Below are 23601 nucleotides of genomic sequence, written 5' to 3'. Positions count from 1 at the left end.
TTGTCCTAATTGTGTATTTTAGAGACACGAACTCTGCATGAGCACACATCGTTGTCTGTGTCCTCTCCCTCCCCCCCCTGTGTTTTCCAAGCAGCTTTTCCATAAACTCCCGGCTAGCCAGTTCTCTAGGCAACCTGAACTCTGCAACAGAGGAGTCGGGGAACAGAAAGGCCTCCTTGTCCTCCGAGGCGGCTTTCGCAGCCAGCCCGTTCACCAGCCTCCTGAATGGCAGCCCCCACACGCCCGCCCGAAACCCCCCGGAGCTCAACAACAACCATCAGTACAGCAGAAGCAGCAGCACCCGCGGGAGCACGGCGAGCGGCCCGCCCAGCGCCCACGGCGCCAAGCCGGAGGAGCACGCCGCCGGCCTCTGGCCCGTCTACACCAGCCTCTCTTCCTCCTCCGCGAGGTTCCTGAGCCGGTCCATCCCCGTAAGTTCGCAGACGCCGCCTCTTGGTCCTCAGAACCCTGAACGCAACTTCTGTGTCTTGCCTCCCCAGCAGAGGCTGCCACCAAAGAAATTTAATAGCGCCAAGGAAGCCTTCTGAGCGATGCCTTCCCTCTGTGCTGTGAAACTGTCTCTGCACGTGCCTTCCGCTGGCTCCTCTTCAAGTAAAGGCCAAGTTTCAACTGGGGTTTCTTCCTTCCTTCTTCTTCCCCTCCTCCCCTTCCTTTTCCGGTGGTTGCTCTTCAAAGGGAAACCGCTTCCATTCCCTTCAAAATGGACACCGTTGACTTAGGTTACTTTTCAGTTAAGTTTTCGAATCACTCTGAATATCCGGTGCAAAGCCAGGAACTGAATCCTGCGATAGAGACGGTATTTGCTTTGGTTGTAGTGGTGTTGGGAGTCCTCGCTTTTCCACATCTTAGATCAGTGAATGCATTTCAGAGTATTTAGGTATGGAAGGTGCTGAATGAACAGTAGCTTCTAAGACCTAACCATTAGGCTCTTGAATATGTCCCCTCCTGCAGGGAACTGAGCCAGAATTAACAAAATGGCAAATGGAAAAGTGTTTATAAGGAAGACCTATGAGTAGGTATCTGGGATGTAAGGGAGGGGAAGGCAGAGTATCAGGAAGCCTTCTGAGCGATGCCTTCCCTCTGTGCCATTACTCTTCTAGACACAGGATGAAGGATCACCAAACACATTTCCCCTGTGAACTCTGTAGTGAGGTTGCCAAGCCCCCCTTTAAACCAGAAATCCCTGTTAGGTAAAATCTGTTGGTTCACCCCCCCTTCTATGAGTCACTTTAATCACATATTTTGATTGCCTCCAGGGGAATTGAGATCTATCGGAATGTGACCTTTGATTTGAGAGAATGGGGACAAAATAGGAAGGAGAAATCAACCTCACAGATCAAAGTGTGACTCGAGTTCAACACAGGTTCCAGTCAGGGCACAAGCAAACTCCAGTGTCCTGGGTAGGCTGGGGCCTGGGATTCCTTCATGCCTGCTCTTCTCCAGACATTTCCTCAGCTGTTATCCAGGGAAAGGCTGACTTCTTCAGGGGAGTGCAGGGGAGGAAAGGTGCTGGTAGCTGGTAGTGACTTTCTTGGGAAACAGAACCCAGTGGAATAATTAATGAGACCCATTTGCCTTAGATGGTAGTTTAGGGATCACTTTTCTAACATGAGGACGCAGTGCGTGTGTGTGAGTGTGTTGGTTGGACACATTACCACTCCCATCCCAACCTCAAGCCTCTTTTCAAAAATTGTTTTCAATGCTATGCACACATGGTCCTTTCTGGCACATATAGTTGACCCTTGAGCAACACAGATTTGAACTGCCTGGGTCCACTAATACACAGACTTTTTTCAGTAAATATAGTACAGTACTGTACATGTATTTTCTCTTTCTCATGATTTTCCAAATAACATTTCCTTTTTTTAAAAAAATGCATATATTTATTTTGAGAGAGAGTGCACACATTTGTGTGTGCAAGTGGGGGAGGGACAGAGAGAGGGAGAGAGAGAATCCCAAACAGACTCCACACTGTCATCTTGGAGCCAGACTTGGGGCTTAAATTCACGAACTATGTATGAGATCATGACCTGATCCAAAATCAAGAGTCGGACACTTAACCGACTGAGCCACCCAGGTGCCCGAACATTTCCTTTTTGTTAGTTTACTTTATTGTAAGAATACAGTATATAATACATACAATTTATTAATTGACTGTTTAAGGCTTCTGGTGAATAGTAGGCTATTACTAGTTAAGTTTGGGAGGAATCAAAAGTTCTGTGCCGGGTTTGGTTGTGAGGGGGCCAGCACCTCTAAACCAGGCATTGTTCACGGGTCAGCTGTATAATTTTCCAGATATGATTACATTCTCAGTATTTTAACTTCCTATGTAATGCCAGCCCACTCCACCCCTTAATTTAAGTCTGATCCCATGATTTTATGGGTATAGGTGTATCAGTAAAACTTAAATCTTAGTAACTGGGGAGTTACATGGAAAATAAGTATTTAACTTTTCATAATAAGATTTGTAAGTCGTGTACTTCCCAGCAGGGACTGAGTTGTGAACACTCAAGATATTCATATATCAGTGTATTTCATATACTGATTGTGGGTCCACCTCATTGTTAGACTAGGATACAGATCTATTCATTTTCAGAAAAAGTGGTCCACATATAGATATATAGACAATTATATAACTATCTTGCCAATTTCATTGCTAAAGGTTTGGTGTAATCTACACTTGTAGCTGAATTCCAGAAGCATTGGGAGCTTGGCAAGAATAACATTCTACTTTTTCTGGATCTCAGTTCCCCTCTTGGCTAGTTGCAGCATGGGGATAGTCTTTAGATGATTAGTGATCACTCTTCCTTGGTTTCATTCCGTATTTTGTTATTTGTCTTCACCTTTCCTCCTTCTCATCCCTCTCCTGGCCTGAATAGAGTGATTTTCCGATAATTAAATTTAAAGTAATAGTCTGTGTGGGCAGCTGCCGTCATTCCCCTCTTCTCCCTCTTAAATTTGTCATCTCATTGTAAAGAGAAGCATTTATAAATAGAATTGCCAGCATGACAACATTTTCCTCCCTCTCACCCTCCCGGGAAGTAAGAAGTAGCAGGTCTCTAAGAGCTGACTTCCCTCCTTTATCTTCGCCTAGAAAACCTCTGTGGGAGGGGAGGCTCCAGGTCCTACCCCTGCTGGCTTGCTGGTAGAAAGTCTAAATTAAGATGGAAATTCCCATTTTATGTGGAATAAAGCAAGAGGTTGTGAGTTGTTTTCCTTTATTTCCTTGTATCGGTACAGCTCTTCTAACTGTGGGTTTCTTGTCTAAATAAGATGGTCTTTCTTTCCAGCGCTTCCTAAGTTGTGAGGCACATGACCCTTGAAGAACTAGGGATAAATCTCTCAACAGTAATGTTTTTAAGTCCTTGGGTCTGTCTGTATGGCAGTATCCTCCCGGCACCTTTAAGAAAGACCCAGAAACTCGTAGGGGCTGAGGGTGACGGGTGTTTAGAGGGAGTCTAATATTTTAGAAGCTGCAATTAGCATCTCTTTTGAAAGCTGCAATTGCTCTCCCCTTATGCAGCAGCTCAGCCCCCAGAAAAATGTAAAAATGATTTCCTTGTTCTGTCATTAAGTACTTTAACACAGAAAACAAGAACAAATGTTCAGGAATTCTTAGGGTTGTGACAGAGTGCTGAGAAACAATTAGATTTTATTTTTATTTATTTGGCCTCTTCTGTAGGTCTTGAGGTTTCCACTGTCCAGTAGAAACTGCACAAGGTTTCATTCTTACTAACCCACTTACTGTAAAAAAAAAAAAAAAAAAGTCAGTTTTCCTTCCCTGACATTAGGAGTTTTCAAATGCTTAAGAAATGAGGGACGTGTGATTATGGTGTGGGTGGGGTGGAAGTATTTTATTAAATTGAAATTACTTGAGGTATCTGTCTTGAATATTTGCTCTGTTTTATTTTTAAGAGACTTACCACTGAATTGCTATTCGTCTCCACTGTCCTTACCTGACCCCTAAAGTCTGGGTGGGGTCGTGATGCTTTCCCTAAACTCTTCTTTACCTTGCCTCGGTCTTAGCCAATACTCTTCTCGCTCTGCATTTTAATAATCTGTTCACGTATCTGTCTTCTACACGAGACTGTAAGCTCTGTGAGGGCAGGGAGGGTGCCTCTGCTTTCTGTGTCCTAGTTGTATGCTCTGTGCCTGGCATAGGGTAGGCACTCATTAAGTATTTCTTGAATGGATATATGAATGGTTAGATGTTTAAATGAGTCAATGTGTTAAGAGTTACTGCCTCTAGAGGGTTGGAGAGATTAAGTATCTCTCCCTTGACTGCACCACAACTATGTAGCAGAGGCATAATTTGCATGTAGGTCAGTTTGACTCCAAAAAGCATATTATTTTGATTGTATTATGTCATATATATAGTAGTAGATGTTTAAAATACAGGGATGGGGCGCCTGGATGGCTCAGTCAGTTAAGCATCCCAGTTTGGCTCAGGTCATGATCTCACAGTTCATGAGTTCAAACCCCGCATTGGGCTCTGTGCCGACAGCTCAGAGCCCGGAGCCTGCTTCCGATTCTGTGTCTCCTTCTCTCTCTGCCCTTCTCCTGCTCTCTCTCTCTCTGTCTCAAAAATAAATAAACATTAAAAAATTAAAATACAGGGATATCTAGGGGGACCTGGGTGGCTTAGTCAGTTGACTGTCCAAGTCTTGGTTTCGGCTCAGGTCGTGATCTCACAATTTGTGGGTTTGAGCCTCATGTCGGGCTCTGTTCTGACAGTGCAGAGTCTGCTTGGGAATCTCTCTCTCCCTATCTCTCTTCCCCCTCCCCACTCACACACTCTCTCTCTCTTTCAAAATAAATAAACTTTAAAAATAAATAAAATACAGGGATATCTAAAGGCTATCTCATTTTTACAGGAAGGGTCAAAGAAAGATGTGCAGAAGAGGTAACATTTTTAACTAGGCTTTGGAGGATGCATAGGAGCCTGCTGGGAATCTAGTTATGAAAATAGGAAGAAGAGAAATGGCCATTGCAGGCAATGGGAACCCTACAAACAGAAGTGCAGCCTTAGCACTGTAGGTAAACTCTTGGGTTCTGAAGACAGACCTGGTTCAACTTTTATCTCTGCCACTTCCTTGTGGTGACTACTTTGGCAAGTTATTCAACCTCTCTGAGCCTCAGTAAGATGGGAATAATAATAATCAAGGGCAGACTAGGTTTTGTGCACCCTGAGGTTTGTGTGATTTGGAGGGACCTATGTAAGGTAAAGAATACAAAATATTAATTTTTGTAAATTTTATACAACATAAGGTTGTGTACTTTGAAAGCAGTTTGTGGGACTGCAGGGCTTGAAGCCCATGTGTTAATATGAAGAAATCTTTGTCGTAATGTGATTGTGATGACTGAGATCAGTCATATGGAGTAGTTTACACAGTTGCTTATAGATGGCACTTGATAATTATTAGCTAATGTTGTTTTAAGAGCAGTGAATATTCCAGTGTCACTAAAGCCGAGGGAGATTACTTGTAGACAAGGCTGGAAAGTAAAGGGGAAGCCCACTGGGAAGTGCACGGTGAGCTACTGGAATCTCGGAAGCAACGTAATTTGATCAGATCTGATTTGATGAAGATAATTCTGGAAGTTAAGGGGGTGATAGCTCTTGGTAGAAACCCTGAAGTGAGGGAAACTAGTTTGAGCCCTATCTGCTGTCCCCAGGCCCTACCTCAGTAGGTGTCCTTGAGTAAATGCTATGCTTGTTCAATAATTATTGTGTTTTAATATACAATAGTATTGATGCTCTTAAATAATCATAGGTGACCAACAGATACACTATGTATTTATTATTAATTATTAAATGTATTTATTTTTGTAAATGGAAACTTAACTACCCAAAGAAAAATTATGGTCCTTAGTAAACTTCTTTTTTATAGCTTGAACCGTTTGAAAAGTTGTCAAATAATGTGCTTTATTATTAAAATCTCTCTCTCTCTCTCTATATATATATATATAAACACATAGAGACTATGTATATACCTGTATATATCTATATGTAGATATAGATATATAGAGAGAGAAAAAGAGAGAATCCAATTGGTTACAAAGAATTTTTTGTCACTCCAGTATAACAGGTCCCATTAATTTTGCTGTAGGGAGTAGCCTTTCAGAATAAGCTTTTATTATATTGATCTGTAGGGTATATAAATATAAATAAAATAAGCTGCTCTATAATAAGGTTCTTCTGAAAACTGCTTTGGGCATCACCTATTAAAACCTTTTTTGTAATTTGATTATTATTACTAAGCAGTAGCTTATATTAAGCTCTGTTACGCTCTCTTCCCTACTGATCTTCAGACATTTCCACAGCTATTCTCATGGTAATGATGCCAACCATTGTCTCTTGGAATTTTCCCATTTTCCTCTTCTGCTATTTTCTCATCTTTTTTTTGTTGTCGTTGTGTTAGCCTTATTGAGGATGTTCCTACCTCTGTCTCTTAATTAATTTGTACTTTAAGGAGGGGCAAAAGCTCTTTCTGTAAAGGGCCTGTTTTGGCTCTGTGTCCCAATTCCAAGTCGATGCATAAACAAATGGTATGGTTTTGATTCAGTGAAACTTTATTCACAAAAACAGGTGGTGGACTGGATGTGGCCGCTGGGCTGCAGTTGGCCGACCAGGCTTTAAAGCACGGCCGGGTAAGAGAGACTCACCTCATCATTTTACTCACCTGGTCCGAAGTGACCAGGATCTTCTCTTGCTAGATCATTAATCCTAAATTCCTTTCCTGAGCTCTCAGGCCCTCTTTCCTCGGTTCCCTTTATTGTATCTTTGAACCTCATTTCTCTTGCTTGTTCCGTACTGTGGGTTCCCTCGTCCTCAAGAAATTGAACCCACCCAATGTTTTCCTTTTTCACCTCTGTTCCTATCCTTGACACATACTTAGTACGTCACCAATATATACTGTTGCTCTTACATGCCTGAGCGTCTGTATTTGTTTATATGTTGTCGGTATCTATGGGACTTGTCTCCAACTTTTAAACTTTCTTTGGGGGTCTACATACCAAGTTTCATAAAATTCTTTTCTATTTTATGGTTTCTAACATAGTACTAGACACGGAAAGGAATTAAAAATATTCCTTCAGCTTACAGTTGAAGGGGAAACTGAAATGATGAAATATTGTGTGTATACGTACTGTTGTACCATAGCATTCTCCTTGTGCTAAGTTCCCTGTGTGAGGGGGCGCGGCAGTGTTTAGACTCAACTGCCTACCTGCTCTTTTGTTATGAAGACTCTGGATGAATTCTCCGCCTCAGATGTATTTATTTTTTTGGTAATCATATGGCAACTTTATTTTTGTCTCCAATATTATTTTTGTCCCTTTACATTATTTGTTGGCTGTAGTTCTTTTTTAATTGAAGTCTAGTTGACATACAACATTACATTAGCTTCAAATGTGCACACAGTCATTCAGCATCTCTCCACATTATGTCCACCTGTGTAGTCCCCTCTTGTCACCATACAAACCCAGTTCAATGGCCTTGACTATATTTCCTATGCTATACTTCTCATCCCCCTGGCTTACTCTTTCTAAAACTGGAAACCTGCATCTCCCACTCCCCTTCACCCATTTTGCTCGTCCCTCACCTCCGTCCACTCTGGCACCCCCCAATTTGTTCTCTGTATTCTCTATCTCAAATTTGACCAGTGTCAGAACAACCTTGGTAGCCAACAAATAGGTTAAGTTCTTCTGTGTTCTGGCATTAGTTGGAATATGTCTTATGTTTTATTTACTTATTTAAGGAATTACTGATTCTTAAAGTAGGATTTAGAATAAGATCAAAATATTAGCTCTAGCTTGGTAAAATACTCAGTTTGGTGAAAATCTGAGTGGTTGGTATGTACATTAAAGGCTGCTTTATTTTTACTTTGGAGTAATGTTTGTGACGGTGATGAGCTACTTGTTGATTGTTTAAACATCCATTCCCAAGAAAACACTTCTACTTTCAGTGGGATGTTAACAGCTTTTCTTTATTTCAGTTTGATGTCTTTTCCCTCTGACTGTTCTCTGTTCCAAAGACTATCATCCTGTCCTGATTTTAAACATAATATTGAATCACAAAGATTAAAGATTAAATATTACATTTATTAAAAAATTTTAAAGTTTAATTTTGAAAGAGAGAGAAAGAGAGAGAGAGAAGGAGAGAGAGAGAGTGTGTGTGTGAATGGGGGAGGGACAGAGAGAGGGAGAGAGAGAATCCCAAGCAGGCTCCCCACTGTCAGTGCAGAGCCCAATGCGGGGGCCTGATGTCATGAACCATGAGATCATGACCTGAGCCAGGATCAAGAGTCAGATGCTTAACTGACTGAGCCACCCAGGTGCCCCAAAGATTAAATATATTTGATACTAAGGAATAGTACTAGCTTTCTAACCTTGTATATTTAAATTGTTATGGTTCTCCCTCCTTCTGTTTGTTGAGGCATTACGTTAAATTTGATGAAATTTAGGCATTACCTTAAATGTTTCAGCTAAGGGATGTTAATAAAATCAAGAATGTGAGCTCAATATTTTTTTTGATTTTTTTTAATGTTTTATTTATTTTTGAGAGAGAAACAGAGTGTGAGTGGGGAAGGGGCAGAAAGAGGGAGACACAGAATTGGAAGCACGTTCCAGGCTCTGAGCTATCGGCACAAAGTCTGATGCGGGGCTTGAACCCATGAACCACAAGATCATGCCCTGAGCTGAAGTCTGCTGCTTAACCGACTGGGCCACCCAGATGCCCCAAAAATGTGAGCTCAGTCTTTGAGCCACATCTTTGGCATTTATTCAGGATTAATATTTTCTTTCTTTGTCTTTCTTCCTTCCTTCCATCCTTCGTTCCTTCCTTTGTTCCTTCCTAAGTGGACTTGGGAATATTACTTGCCAAAGCATCAAATTGTTTTGCGATTAGCATGGTTCAGATGATGCCTTTAAATTTGTGTAAAAGCTGTAGGTAACACAATGTTTGCAGATAGAGCTAAGGGTAAATTCAGTTTCCAGTGTTAAATAGTGGTTTACATTAATTTCCTGTACAAAGTCTGTCAGCTGTGTTTGACTCTCTGTTTGAAAGGACTCTTTCAATATAGAACTTGCTCTAATCTCCAGTACATCGGAGTTTTAATTGCCTTGGTTGTTCAACTTGATTTGACACCTTTTTTATATAATGCCAAATTCTGCTAAGTCAATAGAAAAGAGGTTTTTTTTCTAATCTTGCTTTTCTTTTTTATTTAGCCAGGAGCAAAAGAGAGTGCTTTTTATAGATGTCTAAAGACTTGCTCAATTAAAAAAAATATCTAATATTTATATGAGTGTCTACCATGAGTGTAGTTTTGTTTTGGTAGAGGAAGGTAAGACAAAGAATTGGAAGCTGGCTCCAGGCTCTGAGCTGTCAGCACAGAGCCTGACGCAGGGTTTGAACTCATGAACTGATAGATCACGACCTGAGCTGAAGTCACATACTTAACCAGCTGAGCCATCCAGGAGCCCCTCACTAATTCTCTTTTAACTGTGCCATTCTGGAATGTAGCCCCAACCTGCTGACCTTTTGATTTCAATGGCTGTGTCCTTTATTTCCAGTATTTATTGTTCATTCTTTATGATAGACATCTGCTTTTATGTGGATCTGCCTATTTTTGTTTCATATTTTCTTGTCTTATGGGCATTCTGCATTTTTCTACCTTGAGGATCTCAGATAACAGGTTGTTTTGAGATGACTTTGCATTTCGGCCTGTGAGAATTCATCTCCTGGCTGAAAGCTCTGTTACTTCTCTTGATTCATGTTTCTTGTTTGCTTTATTTTTATTTATTTATTTTTAATGTTTGTTTATTTATTTATTTTGAGAGGGGGAAGGGGCAGAGAGAGAAGGCAAGAGAATCCCAAGCAGGCTCCGTGCTGTCAGTGCAGAGCCCAATGTGGGGCTTGAACTTACAAACTGTAAGATCATGACCTGAGCTGAAATCAAGAGTTGGACGCTCAACTAACTGAGCCACCCAGACGCCCCTCCTCATGTATTTTAGAATTTTCATTTGTAAGTTCACACTGGATGGGAGTTTTTGTTTCCCCCCACCTCTCTGTGTTTTTCCCTCTTCATCCACTGGCTTTCTTCTTGGTTCCACTTGACCCCCAGGTCCTCCAGTCTCGAAACAGACTTTCATGACCCAGGCTCTACTCCCCTGGTGAGCTCAGCAGGCTGGCTTCTCAGGCAGGGATGCAGCTCTGCATAAACCCTGGCCCCCGGGCAGTGATGGCGGCTCCTTTCAAGTCCCTGTCACAGGTGGGGGATCCCAGCCCCAGTTTCAGGCCAGGGGCCTTTGGCCTGTGTACCCTCAAGAACACTTGGCCATCGCTGCTGGCCTTCGGCTCTGTAGCCAGTGGCCTACCACCATGATCTGGTTTGTTTGTGGGCTTTAAGAAGCCCTTAGTTTTGTATCCCGCTGTGCCTTTTCTCCCACACATTTACCCTCATGTGTTGGGTGAGGGTAAGAGCGCCCTGGGCCCCACAGGAACGCCGATCCACGGAGTCCCCACTCTTCTGACCTAATTGCCTCCTAAAAGCTCCCTCCTCATAATATCATATTGAAGGTTAGGATTTTGGCACATGAATTTGGGGGGTAGAGAACACAAACATTAAGACCATTGCAAGTAGTAAACTAAAGGAGAACATTTAAAAGTCACTATTTGAAAGTGAGCAAAATAAAGTTGATCTATGCCAGCCTAATTCCCCTTATTCACCCCTTACGTACAAATTGCTTTCTTTGTGGTCGCTCTCAAATCTTTACAGTTAATATGTATCAGACACTGTTTTTGTACTTTCTTCTCCTTTGAAAACTACACCCAATGATATGCTGCTGTTTTTGTCTTCCTCACCGCTATTCCTTAAGGACTTTGGCTTTACTCTGGCTACTGGGCTACTGCCAACATTCTTGACGACGGTGGCGTTTTTCTCGTCATTATCATCGTCATCATCAGTGACTTATGGAGTACCTCCAATTTGCTGGCCATTGTAGGAGGAGCTTCATATATACATTAACTTATTAGTTTAGTCCACAGTTTACAGATGAGGAAGCCAAGATTCAGAGAGGCAGTGACTACTGTATTTTAAACTTCCTGAACTCCGGTGATCTTTATTTTTATTCACTTGGAAATCCATTTTGTTAACCTTTTTATTGCATAGGGCACTGCTTCTAATATCTTGAATCCTGTAAGGCCCCTCTCAGACATTTACCCCTCCTGCTAACCCTTCCCCTAGACCTCCCTGGGGTCCTTGCCTGCTTCCCCACCTTCTGTGGCCCACATAGTCATTTCTGCTTTCTCTTTCCAACATTCTCCGTTGTGCTTGGATCTCCTTTCCACAGACACTTCATCACTAACCTCCAAAATAAGGTCAATTCCACTTTTTTTGTATCTGTTTCTAGTCTCTCTCTTCTAAGCACTATTGGAGAAAGTCCCATTATATTGCCGCCAATTGAGTCCATTTTAAATGAATTTCTAATTTACCTGGCCCTTGGGTGCTCGTAAGTAGTTTTAGTCATCCCATTTTGGCTCCCTTGCTGTTCTCCACACTGGCTCTTCCAAAACTTCTTAGCATTCTTTGTCAACACAGCCACTCCAGCCTCCAGGGCCGGTTAACTTCACCCTGAGTCTCAAGGAGAATGTAGAATTATCAAGAATGATTTCCTCTAACTGTCCTCTTCTCTGCCTCAGAAGTAACTGCATCTGACTTGTCCTTTTTTTTTTCCTTTCCTTTTAGATTAAAAGAATCTTTACTGTTTTCCATGTTAACTCCACCCCCTGTACTGTTGTTTCCACACTGTTCTAGAGCGTCGCCTGTCCATGACCTTCCTCCCATAAGTCTTCAGTCCTTAACTGCTCCATTTGCCTGTCTCCTCACCTGCAAACAAGTACATCCGGGGTGGTCAGAGTGGTCTTGCCAGTCACTTCCCTCAGTCCTGTCACCTCTCACAGTATCTCCTTTATGGCCAGTCTTGGGGCCAGAGAAGCAATCCCCCCATTCTGGTGAGAGCCCCCAGACTGCCCCTGACTTCTTTCTGGCCAGATCAGACGATCTTCTCCTTCTTAGTTTTTCTGTAGCATTTGACAATATCAGCTGCCCTTTTTGCCTATTACTTTTTGTCTCCTTTGAGTTTAGAATGTCCTTTTTCCATTGCTCATCCTCCCTCCCCTTTAAATTGTCTACCTGTCTGTCTTCCTCTGCCAACCCTTTCATCATTCTTTCCCACAGCTCTGACCTTGACCCACTTCTCTCTGTCTGAGTAATTGTTCCCTGGGCCCTGGATCTACATGTCTAACTTCCTATGGGCATTACCTGGGAGAGAGAGTACACACTTCTTCAGTTGCCTGCTCCTCTTTTTGCTTCCTGGCTTAGTAATTGTCATCCACACTAGAAATTTGGAATCCTCTTTGTCACTACGGCTGCCTTTCCCTCTGCACATTCAGCTACTCAGTCATCAGCTGTCCCTAGAAGCTGTCCCTGTTTTGTTCTAACATTCTCAATAGTGTTGGCCTGATTGAGGTTTTGTGGACTATTGGAATAGTCCTTTAAACTTTCTTCCTGCCTTAAAGTATCTCCTACCTTTAATCTTTTCTCTATACTGTGGCTAGTGTTAGATTTCTAAGACCATTCCTGTGTTCCGAATTGTTCATTGTCTCTGCTTTGCCTGTGGGGTCCAGTCTGGATCCCTGGGCGTGGCTTTGGGGCCCTTCTGTGGCAGCCCATGCGTCTCCTCACGCCATCTCTCTAGCAGCTGCCCGCCCCCCATGCCCACCAGCACTCTGCAAGAGCACCACGTCCTCACACCCAAACCCTCCTAACACATGTGGTTCACTCTGCTTTTCCTCCTCTCCGCTTGCTTTCATAATTCCTGGCCTGGCTCCACTGTTATCTCTTTGATGAAGCATTTGGGACCCATCCTTCTTGACTCTCATGGGATTTTATTCACACACACACATACACACACACACACACACTCCACCTTTGAGTTTGCTTTTATATTCTAGGCAGCTGTATGTGATTCTTTCCTCTGCTGGCTTTTAAGCTTCTTGGAGGCATCTTTGTTTTCTCAGGTGCCAAAGTATAGTGAGTACCTAATAAATATTTATTGAATTAAAAATTGGATATATATCTAGATCCATGAATGTGAAGCAAAGAGCTAAGGTGCTTGTCAGCCCATTGTCACCATCAGCGCAGGAAGGACTAACAAAAAGGGAAACAGATCTTCAGCTTTCACTTTAATATACCATCATCTGAGAGTTTCTTTCTTTCTTTCTTTTTTTTTTAAAGAAATGTCGCCTTACTAAAATAAGAGAAAATACATTTTAACCGAGCTTGCATCAATATAATTTTGATGTTCAGATGAACTGGAAACACTCACGGAATGGTTGGCTGAGTCAAGTGAGGTGTCAACAACCGTCTGTCATCTAACAAATGAGCTTTTTGTGACTGTTGAAATGCACAGGTTAAGTTCACTCAGAAAAAAAGAATCTATTAAAAGTTAGGTAGGAAGGTGAAAGAATATTTCATATAGCATTTTAATTAAACAAAATTGGCTCCTTAAATCTTGGGGTCCCTGAAATGCTTAGAGAATGTTATAGAAAAGTCCTTCAAAATGGATTTTGTCAAACACCTTAGCCAATAAAACCTTATCCAGCTATGTTTCTCTCCCTGTGTTACTGGAGAAGTATTGTTATGTTATCAAAGGCCAAAACGTTCAGTCTTGTGAAACCGTATTTGTGGAAATGGTATCAATGCACACATTTTGTGTATTGTTAACGTACAAGCAAAAACTGGCAAACTGTTGCAAAGCCATAAAAGACCCCAGGGTATAGAGGCAATTATAGATAAACTTATTATTCCTCAGTGTTTATTTTTTCCCAGTGGTTCATTAAAATTCAGCACTGGAGTTATATTTAAAATAAGATACTGGGGCGCCTGGGTGGCATAGTCAGTTAAGCATCTGACTTCAGCTCAGGTCATGATCTCATGGTTTGTGGGTTCAAGCCCGCCTCGGGCTCAGAGCCTGGAGCCTGTCTTCGGATTCTGTGTCTCCCTCTCTCTCTGACCCTCCCCTGCTCACATTGTCTCTCTCTCAAAAATAAAATAAAACATTAAAAAAAAAGATACCATATTGCCAAACTTGTTTTTTTCTTTTAATTATCTTTGCCATGAAAACAAACCACTTTTTAAGGTGCTTTTTGCTTCTGTAGTTAGAACTCAAACCAACGATAACCAAGTAGACAACTTTCTTTCTCTTAAGGGCCTCAGAAGTTGGGGAAATACAGAAGAAAGTCAGTATGGCAAAAACACGTGGTGATCGAGAGTCAGGATTTTGACTGAGCTTGAAGCTAACATTCCAGGTTATAGGGTCTGTTGGTCTGAGTTATGTGAACATTCAGACACCATTTCATTCATTTGCTGGCAAAGACCTTAATTTTTCATTATTCTTTACAGTTTGCTGTTTTTGATAGTCAACATATAGTTGTATTTAGTAACAATTTTACAGTATTTATACCTGTAATTATTAGACATTTTTCTACCATGATTAGGTAACTGGGCTGTTTAAAAAAGAAACACCTCCAGAATAGCTAAATTTTTAAAGTCACTACCTACATCTGCCAAAACAGATTAGTAGCAAATTTCCAGAACAGAACAAATTGTCTTGATCTCCTTACCTAACACTTTGTTTTATGTCAAATCTAACTGCTTTCAGGGAACAAGACTTCTTGATGGAAGCTTGTATTTTGACATAAAAAATTTGGGGGCTGCAAGTGTAAGGTAATTTTATCCTTATTTTGCAGGCTGAATATTGCTGAATTATTACTTTTATGGGATTCACACTATAAAAACACCATATATTCATGATGAACTTGATCTAGTCTTAAATCACTGTAACCCTTGTTGAACTTACTGGCACAGGAGCTTGAATATTCTGTTTGAGAAATTAAAATTTCTTGGTTATATAAATAAGTGCTATCTTGTAAAATAATATTTATACTTCAAGTATTGCTTCTTTTATAACTATATCTATTGTCATTCCTACATTTATTTTTTATTTCAGATGCATTCGGTATTAATTCTTATGGTAGTGATAAACATTGGCCAACCAGAATTAAAACTTTAAATAGAATACTGAAGCATGGATATTTTTATAAAGAAAATTTATTTTTAGAATATTCCTGAAAAGTACTTTGGATTCAGTCCTATAAGGATTTTTCATTTTAAAATGTATATATCTCCTTTACAGTATAATAAATATTGCTTTCTGTTTTTTGTAATTTAATATTTCTTTGATCAGGATCATACCCTGCTTCAAGTTATTTTTTAGGTTTATTTATTTATTTTGAAAGAGAGAGAGAGAGAGAGAGAGAGAGAGAGAGAGCGAGCGCGCGCGCACACGAGTGGGGGAGGGTTAGAGAGGGGGAAAGAGAATCCCAAGTGGGTTTCGTGCTGAGATGTGGGGCTCCATCTCACAAACCATGAGGCTCAACCTACGGAGCCACCCAGGTGTCTCTACTTCAGGTTATTATTTGTGTTCGGGTGACAGAGAATGTCCGCTGATTATGCAGTGATCACAGGACAAAGACTAGAAGTATATTGAGGTGTTATACTATGATGGCTAAACATTTGGGCTTTAAGCCAGACTACAAGAGTTAAAATTTGAGTGCCACCACTTATTGTGTGCCCTTGGGCAAAATCCTTATCTGGTTTTTTTTTTTAATGTTTGTTTATTTTTGAGAGACAGAGAATGAGCAGTGGAGGGGCAGAGAGAGAGGGAGACACAGAATCCAAAGCAGGCTCCAGGCTCTGAGCTGTCAGCCCAGAGCCTGATTCGAGGCTTGAACCCACAGACCGTGAGTTCATGACCTGAGCTGAAGGCTGACGTTTTACCGACTGAGCCACCCAGGTGCCCCAATCTCCTTAACTTTAAAATGAGTTGTCTGGAGCATTTAATGAGTTCACACATGTAAAATGTTTAGAACTGTGCCTGGTATATTGGAAGTACTCGGTAAGTATCTGTCACAGAATAATTGACCTCTTCAGTAATATATCTAGTTTATTAAGAATTCCAGGTAATTGTACTTTCATTTATTTCCTGAATACAGGATCAATAGCAGTAATGATGGTGGTTATAGGGTACAAAATACATTTGCATCTATAAAAACTAGCAGTGCTAAAAACTGGTTATTGTGTTTTCTGGGATATTTATTAGTAACTTTAGGAAACAAGTAACAGATGAGCCAGAGACCCTCAGTACAATGCCGGTATGGAAGCCTGTGAATGTAAATGTCACTGTCATCCCACATAATTGCTTCCCCAGTGAAAAAGTCTTGAAATACCAGTTACTTTTTTTTTTCAAGTGAATATATCTTGTAGACTTTACCAATCCTCTTTCTTCTGTAACTCCACTTCCATTAAGACTTTTGTTTTAGCTTGAAAATGAAAGGAAATTTATTTGTTACAAAATGCTGATGTCAGAATAACTTGTTAAGCCTTTTTACTGATCTATTATTTCCTTTCACTTTCTTTACACCATATAAAGAAACCGTGGAAGAACTCTGGCATCTTATTTTTGTCCCCCAGTGCCAAATGTATACTACTGACGTTTGATAATTGTTTGTTGAATGAATTACCCAGCATGACAAGGTCCACTCTTCAGCCAAGTCCTGTCTTTATTTGTTTACGGAGGACCCAGAACCAATTAGGCAGCAGTCAGCGAGCACACGGGGTGGGAGGCGGCAGAAGCCGCAGGGACTGTGCTGAGCTGTGTACGCAGGTTGGAAGAAACCAGAGGTAGACCGCTGCCGTGTGTAAGGAGAGGCTTCTGCCAGAAGGCAAATGTGAATATATGCTTCCTATGAATGATAGAAATCCCTAAAGTTATTCTAGACTATTTATGCTTTCTAGTTCCGTGGGCATCATGATTCCATAAAATAAGTAAAGATAAGTACATATACATATTTGCCCCCTCCATATTGATGCACATATGAAATACTTTACCCTGAAGAACGTTAGTTTAACAAAGGTCACTTGTCTACTATCTGTCCATTTGCTATATAGCTGTCTGTTGTGACTTGATCAAACGTTAGGGTTGCTTGCAAAAACAACTTTGTTCTAAATTTACAGCAATCTGAGGAGCTATAGAAGTACCATTAGTGGTAACATAAATAACTTTTCTAACTGGAACAAAAGCAAAATTTAAATATTCCTACCGAGCATTGGGCATTGTATAGCATGCAGGCTTGTACCTGGGGAGGACCACCTGGCCCTGCCCTCCCTCTCTGCCTACTTGCCAGACTTCAGAAGAAGCTCTGAAAAACAGCTAGGAAAATGATAGTCCACTTAAAAAAATTTTTTTATGCTTACTTACTTTTGAGAGAGAGAGGGGGAGGGAGGGATAGAGAGAGAACGAGACACAGACTCTTAAGCAGGCTCCAGGCTCTGAACTGTCAGCACAGAGCTCAAGGCAGGGCTTGAACTCACAAGCCTTGAGACCATGACCTGAGCTGACGTCAGACGCTTAACCAACTGGCCACCCAAGTGCCCCCATAATAGTCCACTTTTAAGTTCTAATTGTTAGGATGGCCACTGATGGTCCTACAGGCTAGTTGTGTGTAGGCTTCAAGACACTGGAACAGTTTTACTGGACTTCCCCAGTCTTACCTCTTAGGCTCTCTGTGAGTTCAGGCAGATTTCTATTATAGTGCCCTACTTCCTGATCATGTTCCCTTGCCTTGGCATGAACCGCATCCTGTTGTGAGAAAGTCAACTTGCCAACCTTTCCCATTCTTCCTAGCGCCTCTGAGCATTTAATGTGTTCCTTGAAACTTGCAGCCTGGGTACCTTCCCCAAGACTTCCCTTCTCATTCCTTGCCTGAACCTGTGCTTGTGTGTAATGTTACTTCCTGCTTTCATGTTACTGAACATTGACCCCTTTGTCTCTTCATGTTGTTTGTATGGTAGTGTGGGCTTTTGCCCTTGAGGACAGGCTGGTGACTTTTTGACTCACAGTGTTGATATATGCTTACTTAGTAAATGGCTGTCGATAGGGTATAAAATTCACTGGGATTTTGAAGCTGAACAAAGATAGTTTGAATCCTTTTGTAGGTTAGTTTTGCATGACAGACAGATTCTTTTTACGGATACCCCAACCATCCACAAAATGGGCCAGTCTCAGAATTGATAAGACCTATTAATAAGATGCTACAGTTCAATTTGAAAAATAATTTTTGGGGGAGTAGAAAAGGACATTTGGTAGCAAATCAAGTAAACTTTGTTGTGTAAGGTATTGAAGAATTGTGCAAAAGAATATGTTCATGTTTAAACATTTTTTAAATTTATTTTTGAGAGACAGAGAAATATAACGCTAGCAGGAGAGAGTCAGAGAGAGGGAGATACAGATTCCAAAACAGGCTCCAGGCTCTGAGCTAGCTGTCAGCACAGAGCCTGATGCGGGGCTGGAACCCACAAACCGTGAGATCATGACCTGAGACAAAGCCGGACGCTTAACCGACTGAGCCACCCAGGCGCCCCAGAATATGTTCATGTTAAACTGATTTGTGTTCCCTTCTTTCTAACTGCTGCTTGCTGCTCAAAAATAAGTATTTGGCAGGTTTTTCCTATGCATCTTTCTCTTTTCCTGGATAATGTCTATTATCAATGCATTCCGATTAGGTACCCCCAATCATGTTCCTTTTATATGTGATTCTCTAATGTGAAGTGGGAGGAATTTGTGTTGTTTACTTTTCTTGAAAGCTGCCTGCTGTTTATCATGTTTTAACTTCAAGATTCTTGTGCACAAGGGCTTTTGGATCTTAAGCTTAGATTTCAAAAGTAGTAGTGCTTTGTGTTCCCCTACGTGGAAAGAATTTGTAAGCTATTTATTAGATTCAAGCATTGTTAAGGAATTTATTTAGATGACTGCTAACTCTACTGCATTAAAATCTTTCACATTTGATCTGTAATGGATTAAAGTATATGTAATCTTAAAGGATATTCTGATATACTTCAATTTACTTACAAATATTGTTGAATATTTTTGAGTAAAACTCATTACTGCACAAAAGCTTAGCAGTGAGTTTGGTGCTACCTACCAATTTGCACATAATACTTCATTTTTAACTGCTATTAATAAATCGTAAGCCTTTTAACATACAAAGTTTTCTTGCAATCACTTCACATAATTACATATCTTATTCTTAGCAGGTGCTTTGTTTTTTTTCCCCCCAGCCTTTTCTATTTTTTTTCTTCGTTTATTCCTTTTCTCTTTTATATAATAGACCCGAACCGCCTTGTGTGGAGGGAAAAAGCTGCATGCTGTGTGCCACGCATCTTGTGTGTGACGGCCTTTAACCTCAGCTTATGTCTCTCCCCTGCACAGTCCCTGCAGTCAGAGGACGTTCCTTACTAAGGCCTTGCCGCGCCGACGAAGGCTGTTCCATTCTTAGAAACCGTGTCTTCATCTGGACGAGCAGTGTAAAGAGAAAGCCCTGCTGTTGGAGGGATATTTCTGCCTTCTTCCCTTAAATTAAGGAGAGCACTCACATAAGACCGTCCAGAGACTTGAAACCAGGAAAGTCTGGTTAATGACTACTATAAATGCACTGAAACCATGTTTATGCAGATGTCAACGCTTTTTAAGACCGTTGTAATGTTGAACTTGGTATTTTGAAAGGTTATTTTTAATGTATTTCGGTAATGCATTTGTTACTACATTTACATGTACAGTGTTACATTATGTATGTATTGTGAACTTTAAAAGACTATTTTGATAAATTTATAAATCTATAAAATTATGTTAAAACTAGACTCTATTTTGACTTAGATTTTCTTGTCGTTTGCTACCAAAACTTTGTATTTTGAATTTGTTTAGTATGGCTTTGTCTACGATGAATAAATAGTTCCTCTTTATTAAGAAAAAGCAAGGGAGAAAGTTTTTAGAAAGTGATTTGTATGTTCCCACTATGCACAGGGCCGATCAGTTCGTTCTGTTGGGAAGTCAGTCTAATATAATGAGTTTACGCAAGTTTATCTCTGGCAAGAGGATAATCGTTTGATGTGGCTTGTTGAGACTGTTTCCTTTCCCTTTGTTTTTGTTGCTGAGCCATTGAGTTTCACATCCTTGAGGGGCTTTAACAAAATTTAACATCAGCTGAAGATCAGAATCCACTAAATGTTTCTCCCGAAAACACAGTTTTTCTCTATGAAATGACAACATTCCAAATGCTTTTATTCCTTTCCTCCTCTCGAAAGAGTTCTTACCCCAGTTAGACTATTTCGCTTTGGGTACGAGGTTGTTGTTTGTAGCCACACGAAGTCTGGCACCGATTTTAAGTCAATGAAGAGAAAAAACTGAAAAAGATGCTGCTGCTAACTGGTTCTCTGTATGAAAGGAGATACGTTTGTAACAGACTGCAAGCACCTAAGACACAAGCCAGCATATCAGAAACCGAGTGTGGAAATGAAGGGGCCCCTGACAGGTGCTCACAGCCCTTTCACGTGAGTGTCCGCTGGCATCGGGCCTCAGAAGCCCGGGGGCCTCTTTTCTGGGAGGAGTCGGGGAGCCTTAGGTTCTGATTGTCTTCCATGCTGCTTAGGAATGGACTTCTCAGACAGTTAAGTGGGTCCACATGAAGTGCTTTACTCTCAACTGCTGAGTTATTTATAAGTATTTATTAGGAGGGGGCATCTCGAGGCTTCGGCGAAACATCTCATTCATGTTTTACATTTTAAAAAGGCATTTGAATGAATGTTTGGCTCGGATTCATTACCTAAGCTTCAGTCACTGCAGTACCAAATAATTGCACTAAGCGGATGCAAAAAGTGAATTGTATGTTTTATGAATCAAAAATTAAGTAGAATTAAATTGTATACCTTTTCTAAAGCTGAAAGAGTAAAATATTTTATTATGAGTTATTGTAAAAAAATGACTGGTTAGTTGTATAGGAAGATGATAGTATTTTAAAAAATCAGTGAAAAGTAATTCAGATGACGTTTGAAAAGTGAGGGAAAGGGAATCATATTGGCAGTTTTAGTTCTGTGAACATTAATTTGTGTGCAGCTATTGAAATGATTGTAAAATGGACTACTATAAAAATTTCCATAATTATGTTGTATATTAGTCCTATGTATCGACATGGGTATGTCTCAGAATTATTTGTACACATGTCCATGCATAGACAAACCAAGAAGTGTATGTATATAATATAGAAAGTATATAGCAAAGTAATTCTACTCAGAAAACAAAAAAATTGTTGACATGTATTTTGTTATGAATAGTTTACCTTCAAAAGACAATTTGTTCTATTTTAAAGTGTAGAAAAATGCACTGCTAATAAATAATAAAATTTTATGCAATTTATGTTTCCCCTGACTTTTATAATTTGGATTTTGCGTTATCAGTGTACTGAAATCTTTTTATAATTTTATATTTGATCCAATCTGATTGGTGCCTTTCAAGTTTCTCAAGATCTCCATTCTGGATTTTTAGTTTATCTTTTATTGACTCTCCAGGTTGTGGCCATTTTTTGAAGTATATGACAATGAGCACAAAGAAATCTCATACGTTGCTTTTCACAAAAGTCAGATAATGTCAGGCTCCTGCTCTCTTTCTCTCTCTCTCTCTAATTTTCCTTTCTGTTAATAAAACGCTGATTGCGATCAGAGTTTTGGGTCCTGCTTGGTCATTTACGACTATTGTATGATACACTGGTGATCGGTGCCTTTGGAGAAAGAATGACCATTTTTCTTGAAGGGGAAATTATAGAAATAAATCACATGGAAGAGACCTCACCGCTTGGGTCTATGCCTCGAAGAGCCAGTTTGAGAGGAAGAAGCTACACTACATATTAAAGATATTTTATGTATTAAAACTAGATCTCCTCGGGTCGTGAAATTTCTGAGATTTTGCCCTTCTCTTTTGTCTTTGAATTTTTTTTCCAGAACACATAAGAAAGGGTGTGGGTGGGAAGGTAGTTTCACTTCTTGAGTTGAGAATCTGCCAATTAGTAGTTCTCACAACACTGCAGGAGACAGTCGGGGCACTGAGGTTGTCATGGGACCACAGCTTAGGGGAGGAGGGTTCTTAGGAATTCACAAAGGGCAGAAAATCTTTCTCTGCAGATTTAGTTCTTATAAAAACATAGCCCAAAGAGTCAGTTAACCAGTTCCAACAAATTTCTCACCTAGCCATCATTGAGTTTACCTGGTTTTGTTGTCCCTAGATGTCCAATGACTTATAAACCTCCAAACACAGGAGAGTCGACTCCATATCTAATCAGCTCGGGTGCAATGAAGCTGGAACACGAGTTTACCAACGACGAGCCACAGAAATGTATTTTCAAAATGATTTGCACTTGTGGGCTTTCCCTTGTGACGTTTGTTAAACCGTCAATGTGCTAAAGGTTTCCACTTAAACCAATTGTTGGTCTGTCAGCTGAACGCTACTCGGCGGTGTTTCATGTTCTGTAAGAAGTCTGCGCTCTTTCCCGAAGTGACCTCGGAAGGCAGAGCTAATGGTGCTTGCAAAAGCCCTGCCGTCCTCTCTGTGACACCCCGCGAAGCAAGAATTTGGTCACAGCCTGTTTCCTTCGAAGATTAATTAGGGGATTTCCAATTACAGCAAGATATACTTTACAGCATAAGATAAAATGCGTTTACTTACACAAAGCTTTCATAGTAGTGGCACCCATAGCTTAGAAAGGAAAGTAGAAAATAATTGTATTAAGTTATTTTGAGCTAGATTGAAATGTTAATATATTCCCACCCCGTTCCTTTTCTATGGATTGAATTATGATAATCATATCAAGAAGGAGAAAAATAGCGTTTCTAGGGAATTTTAAATGGTTTTGGTGAGTGCAAGCAGAAACTTACATCGAGGGACTACTTTTAGGGCAACATATGGTTACTTGGAAACTGGTTTCAAATGGACAAACCTCAGCTAAGTGACCTTTTCCCTCACCATCCCCACTTTGTATCACCCAGACAGAGAGGATTCACATTACCACTGGCCACTTCTCCTTTGGTTCGAATCAAGTTGGCCGAAGTGATTTTGAGAGGGTGGACTACAAGTGAAAAGTGGGTCAAGGTAGAAAGTGTAGAAATGATTCCAGCTGCAAACGTTCATACATTTCCCTTAAACTTCAGATTCAGGGGTAATGACCCATCAGATGTATTTTGCTTACCTCTATTATGGCTGTCTTCCAAAAGGATTTAAACTGCCCCAAAGAATGAAACAGGTGCACCACAGAGGAGCAAAAAGGGGTTTTGGATACCAAATTTTGAGACAATGATGCTGAAGCTAGAAGTGGAGATGAATAGCTCTCTCCAATATCATAGGGTATTGGTCCTCTCTTCCTGGGTTGGGCAAATTTACAGTAAGTGCTCACCTTCATTCAGCTCCAGGACACCTTATTGGTATTTATTTTACTCAAAAATTTAAGAATAGCACAATACTGCTTATTAACATTAAGCCCAAGCTGTATAGTAGATCTCTAGGACTTATTCATCTTGTATCATTGGAACTTTGTACCCCTTGGCTAATTTGCTAAGAGGGTAGATCTTAATGTTAAGTGCT

The 23601-nt window shown here is 40.6% G+C and overlaps 1 protein-coding gene across 3 annotated transcripts in view; it reads left to right on the top strand.

Moving 5' to 3' along the window:
• CDC14A (cell division cycle 14A) overlaps positions 1-21691 on the top strand; it is a 150890-nt gene extending 129199 nt beyond the window's left edge. The window contains exons 12-13 of one of the 3 annotated variants that reach the window (XM_029950052.1): positions 92-431; positions 19408-21691. In XM_029950052.1, coding sequence (XP_029805912.1) covers positions 92-431; positions 19408-19437 — 370 coding nt within the window. In that variant the 3' untranslated portion in view covers positions 19438-21691. Of the gene's footprint in view, positions 1-91; positions 636-13313; positions 13953-19407 lie in introns of those variants that run through there. The other 2 variants (XM_029950051.1, XM_029950050.1) reach the window with 2 other exon arrangements.
• Positions 21692-23601: the final 1910 nt, after the last annotated feature.

This window comes from Suricata suricatta, chromosome 8, assembly GCF_006229205.1.
Source record: "Suricata suricatta isolate VVHF042 chromosome 8, meerkat_22Aug2017_6uvM2_HiC, whole genome shotgun sequence".
Lineage (NCBI taxonomy): Eukaryota > Metazoa > Chordata > Mammalia > Carnivora > Herpestidae > Suricata > Suricata suricatta.
The sequence above is the reverse complement of the archived record's forward strand: the minus strand, read 5'-3'. Positions and strand labels throughout refer to the sequence as shown.